The sequence below is a fragment of the Poecilia latipinna genome, unplaced genomic scaffold, assembly GCF_001443285.1.
Source record: "Poecilia latipinna isolate Pla-1442-1.1 unplaced genomic scaffold, P_latipinna-1.0 Scaffold4, whole genome shotgun sequence".
Lineage (NCBI taxonomy): Eukaryota > Metazoa > Chordata > Actinopteri > Cyprinodontiformes > Poeciliidae > Poecilia > Poecilia latipinna.
Window position 1 is genome coordinate 38,764 of NW_015112620.1, and position 27,776 is coordinate 66,539.

Sequence of the window (27,776 nt, forward strand, 5' to 3'; positions counted from 1 at the left end):
GAAAATTTGGAATCTGGATAACTGATTTTGGTCAGGGAAAATCACGTACAAACTTTCTGGTTACCAGCCAGTTTGTTGGTACGTGTGATTTACTTTACTTTTCAAACACTGTGATATAGATGTGGTCTCTGCAGCTGGCAATTTTGCACATTATAAGCTTCCATAAAACCATCATCATAATGATAGCTCTGATACAACAGTGAGAGGTTCAGTCATGCACTTCAGCATTGCTACAATGAGGCACATACTCAGTAGCTTTTAGATGGCTCTGAGACAAATATGCTCTGATTTTCTTTTTTTTCATACATGATGCTGAAAATAATAATAGTGCCTTCTTGCTGCAGCAGATGACTGTTTGAGATACAGTTAAATGTTCATCCATTTGTTTCTACTGTATAAGAGCTGTGGGGTAAATTCTCAGCACCAAACATAGAAACACTCTCCATGTTTTTTGTCCCTGTTTGTACCATGACAGGACCATCTGTCACTGACTGATGTTATGGCTCGCTTAAACCAAAACGCATGCTGGCTGCAGTTTATTGCTATGGGATACTATATTTGTCATATGTAATCTGTATTTATATGACAACCTGTACAGGGGCTGCAACAAAATTGCATTCACTCTTTTGTCTTCTTTGTACTCATAATATTGGTTGAATGTAATTTTTATTGGGACTTGGTTATGTATTTATAAAGGCTGCTGTCAAATGATTTGTCTCAGTTCCACTAAACTATTTGTTTTGAGAAGACTTTTCAAAGAATAAATTATTTTAGCATATTTTAGGAGGACCGAACTGCAGCTTCAAAAAAATAGATTCAAAGAAATGCAAACCTTTCTAAAGGTCGACTTAGTCCACATGCTTCTGACTTTCCACAGGTTATTGACTACATTGAAGCTTTATTTAGCATTAAGGCTAATTTTTAGCATCAGAACGCTGGGTCCAAACCGACGGGCACACTTTGGCATGCCCCTCAAAATTACTGCAGGAATTTTCTAGTTTGTCGTTACTATGCTGTTGCTGAAAATTGAGATAATTTCTATGATTATAATTAACGCTAATTTTAGAAAACTTTCCGGCATATTCTCACTGTTCTCCATGAGCTTTAGCATTGAAGGCAGTAAGGAAATACATTGGATCTGGACATTAAGGGAAGTTAAAGTCCACTTTACTGGCCAAATTTGCAAAATGGGACTGCATGAAACTTTAAATTGCATATTCTAATATCCTGCATGCAGTGCAATGGAGATATTCCACACACCATTTTTGTAATAACAAACATTTTTTTATTATATTATTTATAGTGTCATTAGTAGTAGTAGCAAGTTCAGAGGACAGCTCTAACTTGGTGCTCTTTGGTGATGGAAATATCCCATATGAGATGCTGCATTTAATAGACAACAAAAAACCTCATGGTAATCATAAAGACTGGTACAGCATAGCATAATCACAGGAATCAAAATGACAGGAAAAGACATTGTCCTAGTAGCAGCTAAAATACTCATCTTTAGCTATTTAGGTTCACATTCCTGAAAACTTTGCTTTCATTCATGATACTAGAATAAACAAAAGGGTGCTTTTCAGTACTGGAGTATAAACCATGTCCCAAAACTGTACTAAAAAATGCCCCAAGATCTGTTGGTAGTTATATTTGTCAAACATAAAGCAAAGCCACAAGTGATATCAGGGTCAGGGGAGGGTAAATCAAGACAAAAATGAAAGATGAACTTTGAACTGACCAGCTATTTGAAGAGCTACGGCACACAGTTCCCATCTCTGTCAAACTGTATAACTCACCGTCCTGTCACTATCACTTCCTCGGTCTCATCCATCGGTATTCTAACTGGTTGCTGCTGATGGAATCACTGAAGCGACTGCACAGCGTACCGCTATCTGCCATTAATCTGACGTGCTTCTGGCTTCTGCATCCCATCTGGGATCATATTGCTTGGTACATAACCCTTCTGTCTAAAATGAGCAGCACACATGGTTGCTTTTTTTTTTTTTTTGCTACTGACAGGTCAGTAAAATCTTATCTCTTCACCTGCACAACATGCACACAGGACAAAAAGCTGTGACAGGCCAATAAAACTCCTAGAAGGTTGTCGCTTGTACAGATTTCACCATCCGATAAACATCACAAAGTTGAAAGAGAAATTAATCATAATGGAAATCTATCAAGCACATTTTTAAACTTATGTTTCTGTGTGAGTTTGTGTATCTGCAGGAAATTTCGGAAGCGTTCATCCTGCTTCTGCTTCATTTTTCAATTTCAATTCAGCACACTGTAACATTTCTCGAGTTCTTGTGGTGCCTTGGGAAATAAGCCATATTGTCTTTGTCATAAACTGTCACTGGACGAAAAACAGCAGCTGCCCTTGTAGTAGATGTTCCTTTTTAGATGACATCGGGAACAAAACTGTATACTCTTGTTACTATCAGATGTTATGAGAAATGATAACCACAAACGTTGTCCTTATGTTGAGAGTATTGAGATTACTTAAGTCCAGTTAATCTTGGAAACAGAGCATGCTGTCTGTAAAGATGATGCACAATTTGAAGGGTTTTGTTGCTGCTGTAATGTTTGCTTGAAACCATAAGCATCACACTGAATATTCGTTTATACCCACCCTCCTGCTTTTGTCTTTATTTTAGATGGGGGTTTTTCAGAGCCTTGGAGCCTTAGCCACAGTCACAACATTTTTGCTTTCTTTTAGAAATGCTGCAAGAGTCAAGCTGGATGCAAATAAGGTCTTTTCACTGTGGGACGCTTTCATTTTCTCTGTAAGGTTACTGCCACGGATCACTTCCTGCAAATGAGGACACTTTGTGGATAAAATGAAATGTCATTATTGCGGTGATTCAGGTGCACTTCCCGGCTCTTTACGTACAGTCACTGCAGAGAGCTTTCACGGCCCAGAAACACACATACTCACAGAAAACAACAAAATAAAACACAAGACAGACAGTGTCATGCAAACACTCAGGAAATCGAAAGATGAAAGACTGAAATGGAGGAAGGATCCTGTTGCATCTATGTGACGGGGGAAGATTTTAGATTTGCAGAGGACATTTGACAAGAAGTCACAGACAAAAAGTTGACATTTTGATGTTTGTTGTTCCCTTCTGGGTTAAATCTGTGCCTAAACTGTGCTGTGCTGATGCTTCTCATTAGATACCGTGTTAAGAGTTCTTATTTTATCACCGTACCCAATCACATGAATGAGTGGTTTTACTAATTTGGAGAAATTAAAAGTTTTACTTTTTTTCTTTTTTTTTACAAGAAAATGTTGAACTGAGCTCAGTCCTCCCTGACATCATCTGTTTGAAAGTGAACAAATGGTTTTAATTGAGAAACCTTTCAAATAAACTTTAAGTTGTTTATGCAGAAAAGACTCACAAAATTGGCTTGTAAAAGGAAGAGGATGGTGATTGCTGTTTCTTCCTGTCTCTGTGGGTATCCACTCACATTTCAGGCTGTGGCGCACATACACAACGTATCCGTCTCTGCAGAACTGTTATTGGTAATGCATGCCTTTCCCCTTTCTTTAAAAGTGACTATACCTCCATTCTCTCCAATAACCTAAAGACTCATGCAACATCTAAAGTGCGCCTAGTCGATGCAGGAATGGTGAGAGCGTTTCCATGTACAGCAGAGACAGAGGGAGAGAAATCACAACTTAATAAAATCACATCTAACTGTAGAGTTAAATACAGCCAAATTAAAACAGCACACGTTAATTTATGTGGCTTAAGAAACAGGATCCGGTTTTAATTCGGGAAACACCCCTTTCCAGCCGTTTTAACAAGGCCTGACTATAAAAAAAAATACTTTTAATGAGTAAACTTGTGTGCTGTTGTAATTCTGTGGCAGTTTTGTTGTTTGCCAACTAAAACAGGACATTATGTTAATGAGGGCAGCTCTTTAAGAGTTTTGTCCTAATAAAATACAGTTTATGTGAGAAAAGAGAATGGGGAAAAGGTTACAGAGATGTGTGTAAGCTGGCAAAGTCCAGGTTGAAATTGCTAAATTATAATATGCTAACTGATGCATGACTACATGACAAACAGTTCATGCTGGGACTGTAGAGATTAATTCAGTTTTAAAGGTGTGAAATGAACTTGCAACTAGCTCTCAATGATTTATTGTTATTGAAAGCAACATTCATTTGGCCCCTCTTTGTTATAAATAGTGTTACTCATCCCCACTGCTGACTAAGTTTCTTTTAATTGCAAAGGTATAGTGAAGTGTTTTTTTTAAGTGCTGTAATTTAGCTCAGGTTGACGCCACTCTTCCCTTCACCAGTGTGAAAACTTTGCATCTGAAGATTAGGGTTGTCACAATACTGAAATGTCAAAGTTAATACTGGCACTAAGAAAAACCTCAATACCGTTTCTGGAACATTAATTGAAATGCCCAGAGCAAAAATCAGATTTATTTTAACTTCCCTAATTCTGACAAAATCGGAAAGTAGGGGAGAATTAAATCCTTCTTTAGAAAAAAAAAAGTAATTTTAGCATCACTTCCCTGTTTGGCAAGTCAGTAGAGAAGATAACACTTCACAGTATAAATGTTAATATCCTTCTTGTAAATATGAGCCTTTGATTTAGACATGCAATTATTTTATTTCACAATAGTTACTTATCTTTAGTGTGCCGCTGTGTGCTTCTGTTTTTCTCTTAGTTTGCTGTTGGGACAAATATATTTTTATACTGAGAGGCAAATAAAGCCCACCAGCCTTACTCAAAATAGAATAGAATAGAGTTTATTATCATTTGCACAGAATCATTAAGCACATTGAAATTCATGTGTTTCTCCAACTTAAGGATAAAAAATGTTTATGAGATATAAAAAAAATAAATCTTAAGATAAAACGGACACGTCGAAAACAAACATTTAAGAAAAAGCATCAAGCGTTTGTGTAAGTAAATAGTAATTGATGTTGCACATTAAAATGATCTGATTGCAGTTCAAATGCTTCACATTTATCACATTTTGTGTTGCAGTAATGAATAATTCCTGCCATCTTTAATGTCACGTGCCACTAATTTAACAGTCGCTGTGAAATAAACGTCCTGTGTAATTACTTTGTATTATTTGTATGACTTTGGCTTTTTATTGTTACAAAAGCGATGCAGTGGGTGTTACTCTGTCATCTTTGTTCTTTCTTTCTTTAACAGAATAACACCAGATCTTCTATTTTTGTCCCTCTGTGCCAACGAGCTTAGCAACAGGAGGGCCATGTGAATAACACCTGCAACAACCTTTCACATCAACATGGCAATGTTGTTCTTCACCTCACCTCATCTCAGCTTATCTTTATTTATCTCTCCTATCATTTTTGTCTCGGCTTGGCCCATTTTCTTAGATCTGCTGCTTGTCAGCGTCACTCAGTCATCCTCTCAATCTTCATTTAAACGCCTAAAGCCTGTTAAATCTGCCCACATGGCTTGATTTGGACCCTGTCCCAAATTTGGGATCAGTCCCAGTCCCAGAGGATGTTTTGGACTGTGGCAGTAAGAGCAGTGGATGTTGAGTAATTGGATGCACAAACAGGAACCAACCTAACTGAGCGGGGAAGCTTTTTTTTAAAGAGACAGCTTTTTTTCCCCATTCAGTTTTATCCCATTGCACACGCTGCAAAACATGCACTCACCTTTAAGAGGGCCTGATGTAACCTACTGTGTCCTGCCTGCCCCTGTGAGTCAGCACTCAGTGCAGAAGACGACACCACTGACTGACAGACAACATGCACACACACATACACACTCGGAGAGTTAATAACCTTCAGGGTAAAACCTATTAAATATGCACAGACGCTAGATCACATCATTCACAAGCTAACGTGTGCAGGCAGATGGAGGTTCAGCCGTGATCTCTCACACAAACAGATAGGAAAACTCACATTTTTTTCTTCACTTGCTCTATTTACATGCACTACTCGCTGTGACAATTCTCTGGAACTGTGGGCTCTTAATGTTTTCTTTGAATGATTTTTGTTTTCAGGGAGGAGTAAGCTTGCAGCAAATAACATCAATAACTTCGACGTCAGTAAGAGGTCAAGAGCTGGACACATAAGTTAGACTTTTTTGTGGATTTTCAGTCTATAGAGATTCAAGCTCAAATATATACATACACTTAATATGTGAAATGTCTCTTAGCAAGTTGCAGAAAAGCTCCACTCCTGTCATATTGATTAATAAGGTTCCAAATTAATTCTGGCTGAAGATGCTGTTTTGCTTCTTAGCAGATTTTAAGCATACAGCATGCAATTTCAATAGAGTTTAGGTCACAGCCAATACAAAAGCACCACATTAGCTATATTTGTCCGTTCTAAAACCGTGGGCAGGATCATTAGAAGTGCGACGAGCCAGAGAGCTAGCCTACTTACTGCTCATGTACAAAGCTGAAATGGCGAGCTGGAAGACCAATGATTGCAGAACACGTCTTCACAGGTCCTACCCTGTTGATGAAAATCGAGAAAGATAAAACACTTTTGATGAATGAGTAGTAGAATGTCGGCAAGATCTTGGTGAGTTTAGCTATCTAAGACGATGCATCCTCCGGTGACACTTCTTCAGGATTCCCTCAGTGTTAGAGGAGAACCTTGTTATCAGAGATGGTACCTAAATACTTAATCCCTCTACTATCTCAACCGGAGAACTGTGAACCACAGTGGTGACAGCCAATGCCAGTTCCCTGGAGAAAATACTGAAGAAATGTGAATTTAATTATTTTAGCACAAGCTTTTTTTTGGGGGGGGGGTTCCAACTCCCAAAAAACAGGATTGTAAGTTTACAGAGACGTTGATGGCCCAATTGCCAGTCGTAGGCCTGCGGGGGGATAATTGCTCGTCAAAGCTTCTGCTTGAGTCATTACTGCGGTTTTAACCTCAGAGCATCTCGCAGCATGCCGACTGGAGCAACCAGTGGCACTACAGTCTGTCATTAGTGACACACAGGCAGAGGTCACGTGTGTGTCAGTCTGACAGTTTTACTAAGCCGTGTTGCCTGTAAATAAATGCTGAAGATTTCTGTACTTGGAAGTTATTGTACAAGTTTCAGAGGCATCTGGGTAGGATTGTCTTTGATGACTTTGTGTGGCCATGCTGTTGAACACCATAAGATGCAAACAGGTGAAAGTTAAAAATCAGTTTTTTTGAATACAGTCTGATTCAAACAGTTGGACTGTTATCTGTTCAAAATTCAAGGGGTGAAAATACTGTAGTGATGCTCTCTGTATGTATACACTATAAATGTGTTGTGCTGCTACCCACTCCATGTCTTGTGTCTCTTTGCCCTGTCAAGGATTCTGGTAATGTTTTGATGAGAAAACCTAGATGCACAAACCTTCTGATTCCTGCAAAAACACACAGAAAATTGCTTACTTGCTTTGCACCTTGTGATAGACTGACACGTTTACTTGTATCAACAGACCCCCCATGCGACACACTCGACACTTCCAGACCGAGTGAATCACCCTCCTCCTGAACGACAGCATCACAGATCGAGTCTACGTTATGGATTAGGCAGTGGATTATGATGGATTAGAAATCTGGCATTCACAAAAACCAGTGTAGGCTTTCACTGCAGGGTGACGTCATTCCGTTTGGCTTTGCAGGCTGTCGATCGGGGCTCACTCAGCCTCATGCCCTCCTTCATTACTTTGTTTGTTTGACTCGTCTGCTTCTCACTGTTAGCTTTGGTGAAAACAGTTGCATTTGTCACCGTTTGCTTTTTATAAGTGTGACTCTGCATGTGTTACTATGGCAACGCCGTACATTCCTCCTTACGCGTTTTCCCTTCTGGCTGCTTTTCATCTTTCTTCTTTTTTTTTTTTTTTGGTTCATCAGCTCTAGATGGAGGAGAGTCGTGCTGAATGAACCCAATTAGGGTTATACATTTCTATTAGTGGAGGGTCGCTGTTTTTTTTATTTTTTATTAAAGCTTCAGTTATTTTTTTCAATTTAAAATGAATAATGCATAAGTGATTGACTTAATGGTATCTCGGAGGCTGTTTTTGTGTGTGACACAGAGACGCACGTTTAGATTTATGGTTTAATGACGGCAGTGTACCACTTTCTAACTTCCCACTCAGACACAAGCACACGTGCCATCTTAGCCAGATTGAAAGAGGATGAGCAGTCTGCTGTGGACAGGTCTGTGAGAGAGTGATTTATAGCCGTATAGACACAAACACACAGGAACACACTTACTCAAACACCTCCAATAGCACTTACTCATCTCGTTCTCATTCAAGTTTAGCATTCAGTTTAGTTTAATCTGCCGACAGACACCTACAGCCACTGTAATCTCTACAGACTACTACTGCTGATGACGGATAAACGCTTTTCTCTTACATATCTTCTCTAAAGACTCCAGGTTCAGATTCACCTAAACCACTGTGTCACTTTTGTTTTATGTTCAGTATGTTCATGAATTTTGAGACAATTTGTGAAGCTCTCTTTCTAAGATGTGTTCTGCGTACATTTTTACTGAAAGAAACAAAATCAGTTAGATTTTTTTGTAAACAGACTCTGGCCTACACAAGAACTATATGACCAAACATGTTTTCTCCTCATACATGCTTCTCTTTAAACAAATCAAAATTAAGTTGTAGTTTGACCTTTACTGGCAGCAAGAATAAAGAGCAGCCCTTCTGTTTAGCCTTTGTTACAGTACAAATGCTTTGGGCAAGATGCCCTTTTCCAGAACTCATTTAAGATAACAATGTTGTAGAGCAAAAGGACTTTTCTCTTTATGGGAAGATTAGATGGCTTTGCCCTCAGGAGCCTTCATTGTGTTTCTGTCTTTAATAGTCTCGTCAGTTCTAAGCTCTTTACTCGGGACTTACAGAGGAACAATGTTCTTGACTTCACACGTTTCAATTATTTATCATTCGACGAGCTCTGAACAGGATGAGAGCAAAGCTGGATGTGGCGCTCTGTGAAAGAACAAGCTGAGAACAGAAAGAGCGACCAGCCATCGGAAGAAGTTTGGATTATTTATGGCAATTAAAATTGATTTACTGAGAGTTTACAGTGACAAGCCTCAGATTGATGTGCCATCTGGGTAAGATGCAGGTTGATGATTAACCTTAAAATGTATTTAAAAAATAAACTGGTGGTAAATATCAGGAAGCCTGGTTCAGCTGTAATACATGATGAATCATGAATCAAAAGCCGGGAATATGATCTGGTGTCAAGCTGGTGCAGTGTGCTTGTTTGCTTAAGTGACTCAGCTTCTGAATAAGGATGAGCAGGTGGATTATCAGCACTGGAGACGAAATAAATAAGCTGGTGATTTCAGGCAGGTGTAGGAGCAGAACATCAATGGTCGACACAAATGAGATAAGCATGTGCAGTTGGTGTCTCTTCACTGGATCTTTTGTTTTCCCCTCTTCCCCATTGCTTACTTGTCTTTTCTTACTGAAAAGACAAGTAAATCTAGAGTGAGGGATGCTGTTAAGTCTCCTGCAGCCCTCTCTGTTCAAAGCCTAATGCATTTCCCTTAAATATTTCAATGTATTCCTCTTCTGTTCTGCAAGGCTGAGTACAAGCTCTCCGTCAGCTGGCGCCCACATAGGCAGACTGCCACCAGGAAAATCCTTCTACTGGCTTGATGTCTCAGAATGCCAGAGAAAATAGCTGGAGAGTGACATCAGAAGGGAGAGAGATAAGGCAGGCAGGCAGGGTTTTGGAGCGATGCAAGACGATAGATCCAGGCTTCTCGCATTATTTAAAGTGCATTAAATAATCGCCTTGTTCTCTGTGGCTATTTGTTCAGACTTCTCTTTGTGTTCTGCTATTTACAGTACTTCCTATGCAGATGCGAGAAGGTTTGGTGGCTGATGCAATGAGAAGCCAACTTGTTTTCTCTTTCTTCTTCTTTCTTTTCAGCGGTTCTGCTTTGCAACATCTGATATTGCTGAAGCACACACAGCCACAAAGAGTAGTAAGCAAAAATCCCAGTCAGTACATGACAATAACACCTGTATCATTCACTTCCCACTTTATGAGCTGTTGTGTGAAACAATAACTCCCGTGTTTCTGTGTGTGCCCCCTTGTCAGACTCTCCGATGGCACATCGAGCCTTGCTGCACCAACATGTGAAGCCTTAGTGCTTCATTAATTTCAGTTTTTCATTACGGTGAACTCCCGTATTTCCCCCCCCCCTCCCTCTCTTTCCTTCACCACTCCTTCCATTAAATTCCTTGGCAGCAGCTGTCAAGGGGGTGAACCTTAAGGAAGTGAAATGTTTTCTTGCTTTGTCGCTCCTTACAGAATAAGCAGATGTGAAATGCAGACACAAAGATGTGCTTCAATATGTTTACACCTACATATAGTAGGCTTTTACTAAACATCCTATCAGAACAACCAATAAGGACATATCCAAGAGCAGATGGTATTGATCTGAATGTCTCAGGGTTATCGGTGGAGCAACTTCTCAGCAGCTGATTTATGGAGGAAAGACAAATACTTACTGGCTCTTTCTTCTGTTTCCAGTTGCAGAACCAGTAACCGGAAGAGCCTCATCCTGACCAGTACTTCCCCCACCCTGCCGAGGCCGCACTCTCCATTACCCGGACACATAGGTCAGTAAGACGTATACCTGCCTGCCAATATAGAAAGGTAATCTCATGTATTCTAAATGTCGACATATACAGGGGAAAAAACCCCCTCAGCACATTCTTACCTGGAATGTCCCTCCATTCATCTAACAGTGCATGGATTTTTCCTAATACTTGTTCATTTTCCAGATATAATAAGGATTGTTTTCACCATCTGGCTAATATACATTAAGAAGAATTAGATTTTTTATGTGCTTAGTTTTGTCCACACTCGTTATATTCATTTTGTAAAATTATGTTCATTTATATTTTTGTGTGTTTGAATATCTTTAAAGTATGAGTCTGTGATAGGAATTTAACTAATTTAAAGCACAAAGAGTGTTTAAATATATAGACAAAATTATGCCAGAAAAATTATGGCAACACAAAGGATGTAATTTCAGTGTAGCTTTCTTAGAAAATGTGTCCATATATTAGTCAGAGTATGTTATACAGATCTATATTTGAGCCTACATGTGTAATTTTCAACCTGTGTGCAGAATATATTCACCAAATATTAAGCCAATATACCTAATTATTTGTATTATTTAAATAAAATGTATTGAAGTAATTTATTAACAACTTCAAAAAATAAAAAAGACAAATATTTAAATTGCTGTAATTTTTATTATAAAATGTTTGGTGAGAATTTTCCTCCTGCAATTTTAGAAAGTATAGATAAAATTGGACGTACAAAACAATCTGTATGTTTACACTTTAAAGATCTTTGCAGTTTCAGGAAAAACTCCTCATCATTTTATATCTAAACTGGTCCAATTGTTTCTGTATTTACATTGCAAGAGTGGTGTCATGCACTCCAAAAGTCTTCACAGTTTTTCTACTGGGTGCCTTATCTTAGATAGAACATTCCAGCACCTGTAGTAACTTCTCCATGTCTTTGATATGCATGCAGGAAGCGGTTATGCAAATTCTTGTTGAAAAATGCATGGACTTCTGTGGAAAAGATGTCGTCTTGAAGGCAGCATATGTTGCTCTAAAACTTCTGCTGTACTTGCTGGCATTAAGGCTGCCATCATAGAAGTGGAAATTAGCTTTGCCAGGGGCAACCGATACGAACCCATGCTGTTACAGAGCCTGGCTTTGAGACCAATTTTTCAAAGTAGTCAAGATCTCCCCTTATTGTCTTAGATCTAAAGCACAGGTCATTCTTTCACCATCTGAACTAATCTCTAACGTACAGCTCAGAATTCAATTATTTTGTATTCCTAGAATTCAATTATTTTGTATTCCTAGAATCAATTTATTATATATTATGTAGAGAGAAACATTTTTCTTTAAATATTTTTATAATTTTTGTTAAGTAATTGAAAATCCCCTGACCTTCTTTGCTACTCGAATCAAAATTCTAATTGCTTATAGAGTTAGAGCACAGACATCACCTTGCATTGCATTCTGGGATTTTTGGGGTCTTACTGTCAGATCTGCTAAATAGTTGTCTACTGGATGGTGAAAGAGTGACGCAGTAGACAAAGACAAAGAGAAACGGAAAGGAGTATAAAGAAACGTGGTTTTATTTATAACAGAAAGCCTTACAGAGAAGCAGCAATTTCTTTTTACTCCATAGTTTTTTGTAGATGTTTCGTTGAGAAGCTCTCCGCAAAGTGAAGAATTAGCTATTATTTTCTGCTCACATAATCTTACATTTTATCTGATGTTGAAGTTTGAATCTGTCTTAGTCCTACACAGTATTCAATCTCCAACATGTGTTATTGTGATACAATGTTAAATAAAATGCCAAAGGATTAAAATGTTGCTCTTAATAAATGCTAAGATTTAAAGATGATTAATAATTAACATTGAGTCTTTTATTGAATGTTTTTGTAATAATTCAGGTCTAAGGACAAACAGTACAGGTTTGGATTCCTAACCTACTGTGACTCAGGATTAGAAGTGACCTAGATTTTGATGATTAGATAGGAAAATGTCTTTTTCCGTCATTAGAGACGTGAGACTTGACTTGGACTTGGAGAAAAAGACTCTGAACCACAACAGTTAAAAGCAAAACCCCCCCCCCAAAAAAAAAACACAGTGTGTGTATATCTTTGACAACTTTGTTTAGTATTGCATTCGTATTTCCCTACAACTGCTTCCCTGCTTCACCATCACTTTACCTTAGCAGATGAAACGCAGAAACATTTCCTGTAGGTGTTTAAAAAGTGCAAGCTAGATCATAGTTGTCTCAAAGACAAAAAAGTGTAATGTCCTGCTTTATCCTGCCAACTGACCTGTGTTCCTCTGTTCTCTCCACCGGCGTTTCATCAGGAAGCAGTCCACTGGACAGCCCTCGCAACTTCTCACCAAGCGGACCTGCCCACTTCTCGTTTGCCTCATCTCGAAGGTTGGCTTTGCCTTTTATCATCTGTAGCTACACCTGTGCTTTACAAAAACACAACAAGGCATTGCAGTTGAATTGTTCTTTGGATCACTTTTGCACACACGACGTCTATCACAGATCTATACGTCTTTGTCCTGGCCTGCTCCCTCTACGCCTGTGTGACAATGTCTTGACAGCAGGCTGACACAGTTTGAATCGGGCGACGAGCCAGGACTGTGCCCCTCATTACTCACTCAGAGGAGGCGTCAGACTCTGTGATGATTGGAGAAAGCCTCGAAGGAGAAGAACCAAAGAATCCTACGTGTAATTGGATTGGGAGGAAGTGAAGGTGGCGGATTTGCTCTTGTTTAACCGCCAGTTGTGTTTTGCCGTGAAAATAAAATAGAAACATAAGGTTACAAAAGAACTCATCCCCCCTCTTGGTGTCTAACAAGAATCCTCTTTTCTCACTCTGGTTTTTCTGTCTTTTGTCAGGGCTGATGGGCGTAGATGGTCTTTGGCATCTCTGCCTTCCTCAGGATATGGCACCAATACACCCAGCTCAACGGTAGGCTCAACAAGAAGTTAATACAGTTTTTTTCATTTATCTTACAAGAAAGACAATTTTCTAATCCGTTAAACTATTTATGTCCACTTTTTGACTTTGTGATGCAAAAAAGTAAAGCAAACTCGTTTTGACCTGAGGTTCAGACTCTCCTGTGTTCACATTTTCCTGTCTATAAGGTGTAGCCAAGTTGTCTGACAAAAAGCATTCAGTAAAAGCAAAAGCAGCTTTTACTTCCCTTGAGTTTGTTGTCTTATTGTTGCAGCAGAAACCTCACTTTATCCCCTCTCAAATCGAGATCCTTCTGACTAAGTGTGCCTTTGTAACAGGAAACTTGTCTATCAAAAAGCAGCGCAGGATTTCTCTTCCCTCTGCACAGTGTGAAAATGAAAACTCACTGGGATCGCATGCTTTCATCTCCATGTGTACCAGAGAAGCTCGGGAAGAAAACTGACATGAAAGCGCGAGAGATCTGGGTTTCTTCCACACTAATCTTTCTACCTAACTCCAAAAATCCTTATTTTAGGAGCTCTCTTATTTCTGAGTAAAAAGTTTTGCATCATTCTCATACATATATTTGTTCTATTCAAAGAATGAATTTGCATATATTTTAAAGATATAAGCATGATCTCTATGGATGAATCCATGTTCTGAAGATACATGGTTTCGTTGTTTTGCTTTAAAATGATTACATGCCGCAGTTGCAGCTGAATGCCGTGGATACACAAACATGTTCGCTCGAGCGTTCTTTGACTTTGTGTTCTCTTCAGTGAGTCTTAGGTGATTTTCTTCTCAAAGCTTTTGACTCGCAAGAACATGCAACGCATGTAAAGCAGAGCTAAAAATATCTAATCAGTTGCTAAGATATGATCGACCTGGCTTAGCTGCAACTCATATCTTAGCGTTTCAGGGGAAAAAAAGAAGTGCAGCAGAGGTAATTGAAAGGAAATGTAACCAATCGTTGTGTTTGCAAGTGGTTTCTCTTTTCATCTCTAAATCTCCAGAGAGGCAGCGAAAGATGATAAAAGGAGCCAACTGAGACAAAATGAAAGAGAGGGAGTTAGAGATGAAATATGATTTCAGGCAAACAGGGAGACTAAAACAGCGTTCGGCTCAGTCTGAATTCAAGATGTTCGAAAGATAAGAGGCTTCTGTGAGAGACGAACACTGCCAAGGCACATTTCTTTTTTTTTTTTCTTTTTTTTAATTGTCCATTTAGGAAATGGACTGTAATGCGAGGGAAGCTCAGGTGGATGTGTCAACTCACAGTACACTCGCAGTGCGTTTATTTATATCCTGGAGAAAATCACCTCCTCTTCATCCTTTCTGCTTATTCCTCCTAATTTCTGCACTGCAACAACAAGGTAATTCACTCCACTGACTCTTTTTGTTGAAGCTGAAGATATCTGCTCTGTCTCTCCAAATTCTTTGTACCTCCAAAACACCTCTCCAGCCTTTCCACCCCGTCATTACTGCTCTGCTGGTTCTGACATGGGCCATTACTCGCTTGATTAGCTACAGTGGGACACTTGCATACTAACCAGAAACGACGAGAGGAGAACTCTTGTATTTAAAAGGGAGTTTTGCTTTGAAAACATTATGTATATATAAAAGAAGGGCTGCTGTAAATCTATGCAACATTCCAAATCACAATTGTCATCGCAATCTCTAAGGACTGTTAGGCTGCAGTAATTGGTAGTATATGTATTTAGTTTTGTAAAGCTTTGATTGATCAGTGAACAGTCAGAGGTTTTCCCAGGATGATCTAGAGTCAGGCGCAGGCAGATCTATTGATCTGAATTGGCTCTGAGCTGGAGTCCAGTACATCTTGCAGATATTTGCTTGTTTTTGACCTTGAGCATTTTCAACTATAAACAGTCCCTTGCAAAAGCATCTGGTTGAGCTTTTCCATGTTCTTTGACATCACAAAAAGAACCTTTATGTATTTTATTGTGACTTCGTGTGGCACACAAACACAAATCAGTGCTTGGATAAAGATGTGCTTGGAGTTACTGTCTGGTACAAAATGAATCTTCCCACTAGTTGCAAATACTTTGCAGCTTCTAACAAGTTTTATTATTGACTTTTATTCAGCTCTGTCCGTCTTTCCTGTTTCTGCTGAAGAAAAGTATCTAAACAGCATGATTCTGCCACCTTGGGGGTCAGTGAAGTTGTGCCACAAACTTCTTAGATTTAACTGCGGTGTAAAATCTCGTTGGGGTGTGAATACTTTTGCAATTCCTTGGATTACTCCAGTGAAGCAGAGTGCGCTGTCCTGTTGGGCTGCAGCAGCTGCCATCCTGCAGGGCTGTTGAAACGGAAATCGTTTCGTGGTAAATCAGTTCTTAGCTGGGTGCGGTGACATAGAGGCATCTATATTAACTCCAAATCCAAAGATTTTCCTGCAGAAAGTTGCTTCATGCCATCGTGATTTTTTTTCCCCTCATTTTACTGCTTTAAATTGTGTCAGTGTGAATCTGCATGTATCCAAAATCAATAAAACCTCATCGAAATGCTACAAAGTCTAGAAATTGACTGCTAGGTGATCCAACTGTGCTCCTCGTGTAGAAAGTCATTGTAGATTGACTGAATAGAAATGCTCACAGAAACTCTTTGAAATACGAGATCGATACTAAACATATCTTTTCTATATTGATCGTTATATTAAATTAATTTTCTATGAAATTATCTATGTGTCCAAGAACGTCCTAATTAATGTAGTCCTGTCAGCTCTTCTCTGAACTGAGCATCAACTGGATTTTTGTAGCAGAAATGCTTGTGACCAACGCTAGCCTGATGGGAGATGTGTTCATTAAGCCTCACATTGATCCAGGCCATTTTCCACTCCTGTGCAGAAAAAAAGTCTTTTGTTTGAGCCCAAACAGCGTTACCTTCACCTCCCAGTGCTATCAAACACTTAAAGCAGCAAGTCAACTTCTACTTTAAGTTACATTTTTGAGGGGCTGAGGTCTTTCTGATGTTTTCTTGGCTACTGAAGTTGGCTATGCTTCTACACAAACCCTTTCAGTGCTGTATTTTCTCCACCTCTCGTAGTTGCTTTTTTCTACTTAGTCGCTTCTTTCAATCAATTCTCTACCCACACACATCATGCTGTGCTTTCTTCTTTTCTTTTCTTCCCTTTTCTTTTCTTTTTGATGTGGTCTTTGTTATCTCTGGGTATCTATTTTTAAACTTTTGATGTTTTTCCTACAAAGCCTTTTAAAAAAATAAGTCAGAGAAAGAGCAGGTCACTTTAACCCCTCTCTTTTTTTTTTCCTTTCTTCTTTCTGTGTCTGATCCCTCTCCAGTCGTCCAGTTCCTCTCAGGAGCGTCTGCACCAGCTGCCCTTTCAACCAACCATGGATGAGTTGCACTTCCTGTCCAAGCACTTTGGCAGCACAGAGAGCATCACAGACGATGACGGGGGGCGGCGTTCGCCACACGTGCGACCTCGCTCCAGAAGCCTCAGGTACGAGAGCTGCAGGGCAAAGGAAACATATCGAGACTGGAGTTGTTGCCGGTTCTAGATGGAAGGCCTCTGGTTCTCTAGACTCGCATCTCAGTTAGTTTCCATGGACAACCTACGTCCCAATGAAAGGCAGATAATCTTACTTAACAGATTATGAACATGCAGACTTCAGAAACTTGCAGCTGCCAAGTACTGAAATATAATGATGTTATTTCTTACAAACAAAGGTGGAAGAAGATAGAAAAGCGTTTTCAAGTGCTTGCTTGCTTACATCCTAATGGAAAGATCTTATGCCAAGTGGTGGAGGTAGAACAGATGAAAACCAAGAAAACAAGTCTACATTTAAAATGCTGATTAATCTAACAGGGGTACAGAAGTCTATTTTATAAAGGGTAGGGTTCTTCTTAGAGCAATATTTGTGTTCATATCAATCAATGTGTAGACAGTAGTTTGCTTCTTCTTATTTGGTCTTTTGTTTAACTTCTATTGATATTAAAATTAGTCTTCTCCCTTCACCATTAACTTCCACACCAAAGGGTGTTTTGGTTAGAGATAGGTGTGGTGCATTTTCTGATCAGATTGAATTTTGAGTTTTCAACCGGCTGGTTGGTCAGTTTGTGTATATAGAAATCTAGTAGTATTAAACTACAGTGTTCCCCTGCTTCTCACTGCTGTGTGATGATTTTGTATTAAATCTGTTTCTGGCGGTTAATGGGGATTGTAATAAAAAACATTACAGAAGCGGAGTGCACTGAATTTCTGATGACTTTATTAGCATAATGGACCAAAACAACATTCATAAAATGAAGTAGAACAAAAAACAAAAAGAAATCTCTCTTTAAGTATAAATTAGAAGATAGCATCTGTTAACTTCTTCTGTTTTGCTGTATTTTTGCCTGATTCCCTCAGTAAGAGCTGCTCCAGAATATTCAGTGGTGTGAATGAATATTCCTGATTTCATGTTTTTATGCTGTTTTGTCACAGATAGGTGTTAATTTCTTTGGATTTCTTCCTGATGTGTTGCTTTTGTGGATCTTTTGGTGTACTTCACTTCGTCATCCAGGTCGTATTTAAATGTCTTTGTTGAGAACCGGTGTGGCAGTAATCAGGCTCATCTGTGGCGAGAGACACTGAACTCAGGTGTGCTAAGTCACTGCTAAGTTGTTTTTGAGGATTTGTTTTCTTCCTTAATAATAAACGTCTTAATTTAAAAACTGCATTTTGTGTTTACTTTGACTAATATTTAAATGTGTTTGATGTTCTAGAAGACTTTAAGTGTGACAAACATGCAAAAAAAAGAGAAGAAAATAAGGAAGGGGGTAAACACTTTTTCACACCACTGTATGTGTATATTACTCTCCTGCTGTCTGTGTTTGTCTCCTCAGCCCAGGGCGCTCTCCATCCTGCTATGACAATGAAATTGTGATGATGAACCATGTCTACAAGGAACGCTTCCCCAAGGTCAGGCTCACACAAACCTTACCCAAACACACACACACACACATGCATTCATTTAACACACAGCGCAATGGTCAAGTCTTACCTGCAGATAAAACATCTCTTCTTTTTTTTTTAACAGGAATAATGCCTTTCAAGAACGCAGATACCAATTATTTTAGCAAGAAACAACAGATTCCATCTTAAAAATCTTTCAAGAAAACACATTTAAGATTTTTTTTTTGTCTTAGGGATGCCATACAGTCACAACTCATTCAGTAGAAAGTTGTGGGGTTACAGTAGAATAGTAGATAAAATGCAGAATAACAGACAACTCAGTATAAAACACCTTTTATCCATTTCAGGTGTTAAATGATCGGTTAATTTGTTTACATTATAAGCTTGACTTTAGTTGAGAATGAGCTAATTTGACCTCAAGATGAAAAGCAGAATAACGTCTCACAGGCTGTGCTGATGTATTTCCAGTGCTACTGCACACAGCTGCTGCTGTTTATGTTGCCCACATGAGTCATTTACAACATTCAGCAACAAGCCGCCACTGCAGTGAGTTCTCTATCATCATTATCAAACAGCAGAAAGTGTGCAAGTGATTATTTTATAAAGCTCACAGTAAAGTGATTATTTGTTACAACGTTGACCAAAAAGAAAAGACAATCAGTAAAATCCTGCCTCCAACAGGAAGCATAAAAAGAGCTCAGTTTATGTATACATTTAAATATATTTACTTCAGACTTTTAAATAAATGTGATATTCCTAATGACATACATTGTAGAAGCATCTAGGGAACGATGGGAAAAATGAGAAGCAGTTTCTGAATCCTTGGTTTAAACATTGTTGCCATTTTTATTGCAGCTGGATGAGACAGAATAATGCAATGCATGTTTACATAGTGAGCTTAAGATTAAAGTCCTTCACACGTCTTTGTTTCTCATCCCAGAAGCTTCTTAAGTTAGTCAGCTGTAGAAAATATTGCAGGTAATTATGTAAATCAGGTATGTTGAGGCATAGAAGGTCTAAAACATGCAGTGTTGAAAGCTTTGAGCACTAAACACTGCTTTCAATGGTAATTGCTCACCTTAAATTTGACAGTATTCAGGTTTGGGTTCTTCAGACTGAGTTCCAAATCCAATCAAGATTCTGTCCTAATTCATCTTGGAATATTATCTGTCCTGTAAATGCCACTAGATCTCACATTAGTGTCTCCTTTAAAGCTCAGTCAAATGCTTACGTTCTCATACCTTCACTGTTTATTTATAGAGAACCCTTGTGAATACTTGCATTCAGCTGACCTCCACTGAAGTGCAGAGCACACTGCAAGAACAAAGAGAGAAGTATTGATATTTTCTGAGGACTTTTGTGAAAAGGGGATCCTAAGATGCTCAGTCAATCAAACTCTTTTGGTTGCTGTTCAAAAGCCTTTCACAGCTGAGGGAGCAGACAAGCTCGAGACATGCGTCCTCGTTTCTGTTTCCATCAGAGACTTGGACATGACTTCAGTTTGTTCTTCAAACACAAGAGTACCTAGACTGGCAGAGGAACAGCCAATATTAATATAATTTATGTTTCATGTGGTCATGATAAAAAGAAAGTCTTTTTACTAATTGTTTGACCATATGCTGAAGCTGCAATGAAAATATTCTGCTCTGAATCTGTACAAAAACATAAAACATATTAAACAGTGTCATAATTACTGAAAGGAAATGAAGTCACAATGTGTATTTGTCTAAAAATGTCATTAGATATCCTTATTCAGTTGCTTGTAGACTCATATTTTTCAGCACAAACATGACTTCCTGCCTGACTTTAACTCTTACTTGTCTCTCGAATTTTGACTTGAACGTCTGTATTTCACATAGAGTTGTGAGGATTTGCTCATTAAAACGCACGCCGTGCAACAACTGTCATGGAATATACTTTAATAGAAGAATCTTCTACTTCTAAATCATTTACAGAAGTGTGCAGTCAAGGTTCTGTCGCTTTGTAGTCTAACTCATCACACATGTCCCCACGAAGGCCACAGCTCAGATGGAGGAGAGGTTGGCAGAGTTCGTCCAGAACTACTCTCCAGAGAACGTGCTGCCGCTGGCCGACGGGGTCCTCAGTTTCATCCACCACCAGGTCGCTGAGATGTCCAGAGACTGCCTGACCAAATCACACGAGGGGCTGATTACAAGCGTTTACTTCCGAGAGCTGCAGGAGAATCTGGAGAAGCTGTTGCACGATGTGAGTTACGTGTGAATCATGAAGATGGAGATAATTGTTGACTTCGTACCTCACCTAACGTCACCCTGTCTTTCTTTGCCAGGCGTATGAGCGCTCAGAGAGTTCAGAGCTCACCTTTGTCACTGAGCTTGTCAAAAAGCTCTTCATCATCATATCTCGTCCTGCCAGGCTGCTGGAGTGTTTGGCAAGTTCCCTCTGACCATATATATGTTCCTTTTAATCAGTTTGATTAGTTGGTAAGAAAAAAAAAAAAAGTGTTACGAATTTACAGGGATTTGTTAATGTTAAGATGAAAAAATAAAAATCATTAGTAATAATCAATGCTTCCTGTTATCTGCTGAAAGTGCTGCTCTTTTATTCCCTTGCAATAAACCCCTCAAGCAAACAGTGGAGAAACTGTTTAGTTTGAAATAGTTTCTTACATCTGCAAGAAATTTCAACCCTTGGTAAAACCGCCGGTTTAGATTTCCTGACAAAGCATCTTTACGCTCACTCTGCATATCAGTTTCTTATTAGAATTACGTAAATTATAACAGGCCTAATAAGCTTTTTCCTGGGTAAAAGCACTAAACAGTTCATTAGCTGAACATCGTCACATGTTATCTGTAGCAATTCTTCAGTTGTGATACTCATTTTGCATGTGTCGTTGCATTTTGAACTAGATTCCAGTGTTTATTTGTCGCTTTTCATTAAATAGCAGTATTTTCATCGTATGATATGTTGGGAACATATAAATGTGTTGTACTATGCGGTAGAGGTCAGGGTCTTGTTAAAACTGTGTCATTCGGTGTATCACAAACGCTCCGCTGCCGCAGTATATATACTTAATCCTCCAGGATTTTTTTTTTTTTTACTTATCTGCAAACTGTGAAGATATATGGAAATTGGAATATTCCTTCCTCCTGTACCTGGCTGTCCTCTCAGAATCAAATCTGCCCTGTTAGATGGAGCCATGTCCTTGGCATGCTGATGCATATTTCGCCTGAAATTATCTAGGAATAACACCAGTTGTTGTGCACATATAAGGTCTAACCACACCTGCATGCATATCTGCTCGCTGATTGATGGCCTCCACTGTTCATCAGCAAAGGGGCCTGGCTCCTAAACCCTCCGGCTCATCTTTCCGTTGTCAGGGCAACCGTCAGGAGAGGTCGATAGGGTCAGTCAGGATGTGGCGGGGACTTCAGATCCTCATGGCTCCGAGGTTGGAAAGGAGAATACTTGCACTGATAAAATGTTGTCCCTGGCTGTGGAGTTCATTTAGCATTCAGGTCAGTTACAAACTCTGATTTGTTGAAAATGTCACACAGTGAGTACGCTGCTAGCTGCCGGAATATTATCCCCCAGCAGAGGAAGTGATCAGAAAACCAGGTTAATTCCTTCTCCTCTGGACTGGAGGAGCAAAGATGAGAAAGTGTGGACGGAAATGATCCAACCTGCCGTCGGCTTTCCAATCAAAATGTTTTCCGTGCAACAAGAATGAAACTGAGTCCCACAAAAAAGGCGTTCCAGTTGAAAAAGGGAGGATTTTGACAAGAAAAAGGGAGCAATTTAAAGTGTACAGGAGTGCTAATTGCTGATTGTGTTTTCTCATGTAGTAGAACGGTTATGTTTCCACAACTCTAGTGCATTCTTTTAAATGAGCAAAAATATGACTTGTATGATGTTCTTCCATCCTTCCTCCTTGTGTACGTTTTCGTTCTTTCAGTTCTTACTGTTACTGGCACTTCCACAATATTTTAAACCTCTTCTAGAAATGTCTTCATCGCATTTATAGCTTTAGTTTCTTATACTTAAAGATGAATGTAAACAACTGTAAACTCTGTAAAACCTAAAAATATGGGTTAGGGTTCTTGCTCTTAGGGTTGGTTCTTCAAATAAATGCTCAACTAGTTTCTGTCTTTCTGTCATGAATACATCTGTGTATTTACTGTTTATATTGATTTCTCTTCAACATTTATCCATCCAATGACAGGAGTTCAATCCAGAAGAGTTTTACCATCTGCTGGAGGCTGCAGAGGATCACGCCAAAGAGGGGCAACTAATGAAAGCTGACATCCCCAGATATATCATCAGTCAACTGGGACTGACCCGAGATCCTTTAGAAGGTAAAAGAAAGAACAAATACTTTTCGTACAATGTTCTGCCTGAAGCAATGCACACAGAATTTTTATTTTTTATTATTATTTTTTTTCAGTTTGGAGACAGGCTTTAATAGTTTCAATTTATTTCCTGAAGTTAAATCCAAGGATCAATGCCACTCTTTTAGGTGCTCAGCTTTATCCTTGAGATGAGCAAATAATTCACCATAAACACTTAAAATTGTTGGAAAGGTGAAGGAAATGCACCATGAAGCTCAACTCGCAGTAAAAAGCACCAGAGGGTGAAAAGCTCACTTGTTATCAGTGAGTGTACAGACCACAATAAGAAACGTGGTACATTTGGGGTGAGATAAAGGCAGATTATCTGTTTTAGTGATTTCTGCAGGGAGCAGCTCCATTCTGTATCATGCTGAATGTTTGATAGCCAGATTTCTTCATGGTTTATATCTGGGAACTGAGATGATCGTTTTAAATAGTTTAATTTTGTGTATTGGAAAAAAGTTTTGCATCAGTATTTTGCTGAAAGATCTGCTGACAGTCCAGTCTCCAGATCATTCATTTGAAATCTCCTGATGTTTCAACTCTGATGAACTTAAAAAGCAAAATATGCATTAACAAAATGCTTCATTTCATTTGAAGAGGTTGTTAGGGGAAATAACTGATAAAAACAGTTATTACCTAAAATTATATTTTTTCACCACTAAATAAATTTACTCAATTTAATGGTTGTATTGAAAAAGAAAATTCGGAATGAGATTGCATAATTATGTTTTGAATAGGACTGTCTGTTTTAACAGTAACATTTTCTGGGTAATAGTGTGTAAACTTTGCTCTCTCTTACATTTCTGGTGAGTTAGTTTGAGCCCTCGCCACATTTGAGCCCTGTCCATTTCTGGTGAACTGCTCCTTTTGTAGCCCTTTAGGAGCTTTAATGGTTTAATGTGACAGAATAACTCACTAAGAAATAACCACATGCTTTTATTTCTGACTGGGTGAGACACTTTATTTTAATTAATCTCTGTTAACAATGTGCCACTTGATGTCTTATCCTGCACAGCCCTTAGCACCTACATTGTCACGCACAAGCATGCATGCACACCCACATAGCCGCTTGCATGTTCTTACTTTCACACCATTGTTTCTTCTCTTGGTTTCTTAGCGACGAATGACAAGTCTTTCAGTCTGAAACAGAAAACTCACTAATTACATGATTTTCTCCTCTGCGACTTTTATCTGCAATCAATTTATTAACCACAGCGAAGCGTTGTCGGGGCTTTGGAAACTAAATTCTCATTCAATTATTTCTCTGCCACGTCAAAACTGTGGCACAATCGGAGGATTTAGACAGCTGACACACAGAAAATGAAGGAACGTTAACCGTTAGTTGGCAGCGCTGCCGATGAGGAGGGAGAATAAAACAAGGAGGAAGGAGAGCTGAAGAAAATAGCACCACTTAAAAGGAGGACATTTTGGTTGCCAAAACAGTGGGATGTATGTGGCTTCTTATCATTATAACACCGCTTTTGTTTGAAACAAACTTGTTTCTCTACAGAAATTGTGAGTCTTGACAGCTATGACAGTGAGGGTCCACACACTCCAGAGACGGATGACTCAGCAGAGGTGAGGAACTCACAAACAAACATCCACCCAACGCTCCTGTTTCACATCAGCAGTCACACACATTTCACATGAACGTCCCTACAGACTAGCATAAAAACTTGGACAGTCGGCTGTTGCAAAAGAAATTGCTTACGTTACTGTTTGAGTTGTGATTTCAAGTCGTTGGATGTTCCCAGGGAAAAGGCAAATCCATCAAGCCACCCTGTGAGGAAGACTTTCAGACCATCAAACTGATAAGCAATGGAGCTTATGGGTAAGTAAAGGATTTGTACCTCTTTGAGTCTGCACAGAAAGGATGTCACATCTGCTTAAGCTATGTAAAGTCTTTAGGGGATAAAATCTGGAGAGTTTTTAAAAGCTTTAAAAAGCCAGTTTTTAAAGGTATAAAGACGAGATTAATAATCTTTTTTTCTACCTCTAATGTGGCATATTGTTTACTTTTTAGAAGGAAAATTAATTAAACTGTTGGAGGGTGACATACAAATGTTAATGAAAAAGCTGCCATAAGGCTACTTCAGGTGACTCCAAGCATTTCCTGTCGGATTTAGTTTAGTTTTGTGTTTAACATTTTTCTATTGAAGTCAGTCATTTGGTGATATGAATGGGTGGGTAAAGTTTTGCTTAGGTGAAGTTGTTGTTTTTAAACATAATATATGTTTTGAAATTATGGAGAAAAAAAAAGATGTAGCTTGATTTATTGGAAGATTATAACACATTGTTCGGGGAAGATTTTAGGAGAACACAACCAGCGGTAGTTGGGAACTCATGCAACTATTTCAGTGTTTGTCTCTTGGCAGTCTTTGCTGACCTTTTTCTAGCTCATCTTTCCTCCTCTGACATACATTATGCAGTGATTTTTTTTGTGCCCTTCTGCTGCCTTCATAAAATGGTATCCATTTATTTGTAACTTCTGTACAAACTGTGACTTTTACATATCGGCAAATGTTAGGAAAAACCTACAGATGAACTTTTTAAAGGATTTGATTTTACTTAAGGCTGAATGTTGAAATTGAATCAAAAAAGTGTTTTAACAAAGTAACAATCTAATGCACACATATATGCAACCGGCTTATTGCAGTGTTTCTTTTTCATTAAACTTCTCTAAGTTTATTTATTTTTTCTTTTTCAGCTTAACTGTTGAATAATGCAAGATATCACTGTTAATGTTGAAAATGATTTATCGCTTTACTACAGCAGAAACTAGAGGATTCAGTACGAGTGTATTCACTTTTTAGTTCCCATCTAAAGCTAAACATAATTGGGAATATTATCATTAGAGCATTTTTGTAAAAATCTATTTAAAATAGGATTTTAGAAAAAAGACAAAAAATATATACAAATCAGTTCCACATTTTAAATATTAAAATGACAAATATTTTGGTCAATCATCGATAATAGAACACTTTATAGTTGGGTAACAAAAATCCAGATGATCTATGCTTCTCAGCCCTGCTGAGTTTGTTATACTTCACATTCTGTTTAGCCAAAATGAAGATAACTACTTTTAGATTGCTAAATATTTAATATATTTTAACAGCTGAAATGTCACAAGCCAATATTTCCCAAACTAAAAACAGAAACTCCTAAGATAAAAGGTTTTTCGGTATCCCAGTTCTTTCTGCTCCTAATTGTGTGGAGCTATGATATTCTACAGGTAGAAATAATAGTGTCTTTATTAAACCTAAAGTACCACTAAGTCTGTGGATTTGCATATTTTTAATTCAGTTATGTCTGTCAGTGTCTGAGTGATATGTGAGACGAAACATTTTTGGCATGGCAATTTTTTTTAAATCTTGCCCTCCTTTGCTCTATCAATATTTAAAAGAGCAGGAAGTCAAAACCCATGGGATTTAGATTGGACACATTTTATTGGGTTCATGTCAGGCATCTGTTCAGGGAATGGCTTTTTCATTTATTTGAAAGTATGTTACATAATTTTAAATGGATTCAGGAAATAATATGCCCGTAGGGATTTAAACTAATGAATAACATATAGTGTCATTTTTATCTTGACCTGCACAAGCTGCTGCATGATAAAAGCTGCCTCAGGTGGCTCAGGGAGCAAGAACAGCGCTGTCTCTGCAAAGCCTGCAGTAGACAGGAAACATATGTGTCATGGTTGAGGTAGGGATCCAAGTGCAGAGACGTAGTATAGCTGGTAAGACAGAAAACTTTAATAAAAAAAACAAGAAATTGCAGAGAAAAAAAAGAGCAGAGACAGCAGGTCAAAGAGCGTAATGAACAAAAGAATCGAGAAACGAGCAATGAAAGACCAGGAGCTTAAATACTGAGGCAGGGATAGAAAGTGACTGATTAACAAGCAAAACTGCAGGGAAACAGAGGAGGAAGACTAATTAATATAAAGTGAGTTGAACTAAGACTCAAAGGACCTATAAACCAAAATGGAAAGACCTGTCGGTAATCTAAGAGAAATAAATTTAAATGCACAAAGAACAGAACAAAAGTATAAACTATGAAACTCAGTAATGAACATGTTACTGTGTTCATTACTGTTGTTGAATAAGGGAAAACCTAAAGCACAAAAATAAACAAGCAAATTATTAAAAACCCAAAACAAAAGCAAAACACCCCAGTATCATGACAATATGCACACAGGAAAGTTGCTTGTGTTGTATATTCTAAGATTAAAAACTATTTTCTGTCTTGCTCCTCTTCCCTTGTTCTCCGCTCCTCTTTGCAGTGCCGTCTACCTGGTGCGGCACAGGGAGACACGTCAGCGATTTGCCATGAAGAAGATCAACAAGCAGAATCTGATACTAAGGAACCAGATCCAGCAAGCATTTGTGGAGAGGGACATCCTCACCTTCGCAGAGAACCCCTTCGTTGTGTCCATGTTCTGTTCCTTCGAAACGCGCCGCCATCTCTGCATGGTCATGGAGTACGTGGAAGGTAACTGGATCAGAGCTGGTTTATGTCAGATACACAGTTTTTGTGGTTTACTTCTGAACTTCTGAGCTCTCATTAATTAAAGCCAAATGTCGTCAACTGGACCGAATCCTTGATCTCCCTCACAAATCACTCCGGAAAACTTCAAACGGTCCAGAATCGGCTGCCTGTATCATTACTAAAGCCCCCTCATTTTCTCACATCACCCCAGTTTTGCAGCATCTTCACTGGCTTCTGGTCATGTTCAGAATCCAATTTAAAATACCGCTGAACACCTTCAAAGCCGTCCATAACATCTCCCCTCTTTATCTGTCCGATCTCCTGCGCATCACTGCTCTTTCACGCTCCCTTTGCTCTTCCTCTTCTATCCACCCCACTGTTTCCTCTGACTCTCTCAGCACCATGGGAACTCTGCAACTCTCTATCTGCAGATATTCTCAATATACTCCCTGTAATTTTAAATCATAACTCAAAACACATCTAATCAGG

The 27,776-nt window shown here is 38.7% G+C and overlaps 1 protein-coding gene across 3 annotated transcripts in view; it reads left to right on the forward strand.

Moving 5' to 3' along the window:
* mast1a (microtubule associated serine/threonine kinase 1a) overlaps positions 1-27,776 on the forward strand; it is a 68,303-nt gene that overhangs the window by 26,603 nt on the left and 13,924 nt on the right. For all 3 annotated transcript variants that reach the window (XM_015051183.1, XM_015051268.1, XM_015051356.1), the window contains exons 3-13: positions 10,505-10,593; positions 12,892-12,967; positions 13,439-13,511; positions 16,817-16,977; positions 18,363-18,438; positions 20,449-20,658; positions 20,741-20,842; positions 22,634-22,766; positions 24,313-24,380; positions 24,557-24,633; positions 27,082-27,290. In XM_015051183.1, coding sequence (XP_014906669.1) covers positions 10,505-10,593; positions 12,892-12,967; positions 13,439-13,511; positions 16,817-16,977; positions 18,363-18,438; positions 20,449-20,658; positions 20,741-20,842; positions 22,634-22,766; positions 24,313-24,380; positions 24,557-24,633; positions 27,082-27,290 — 1,274 coding nt within the window. The remainder of the gene's footprint in view (positions 1-10,504; positions 10,594-12,891; positions 12,968-13,438; positions 13,512-16,816; positions 16,978-18,362; positions 18,439-20,448; positions 20,659-20,740; positions 20,843-22,633; positions 22,767-24,312; positions 24,381-24,556; positions 24,634-27,081; positions 27,291-27,776) is intronic.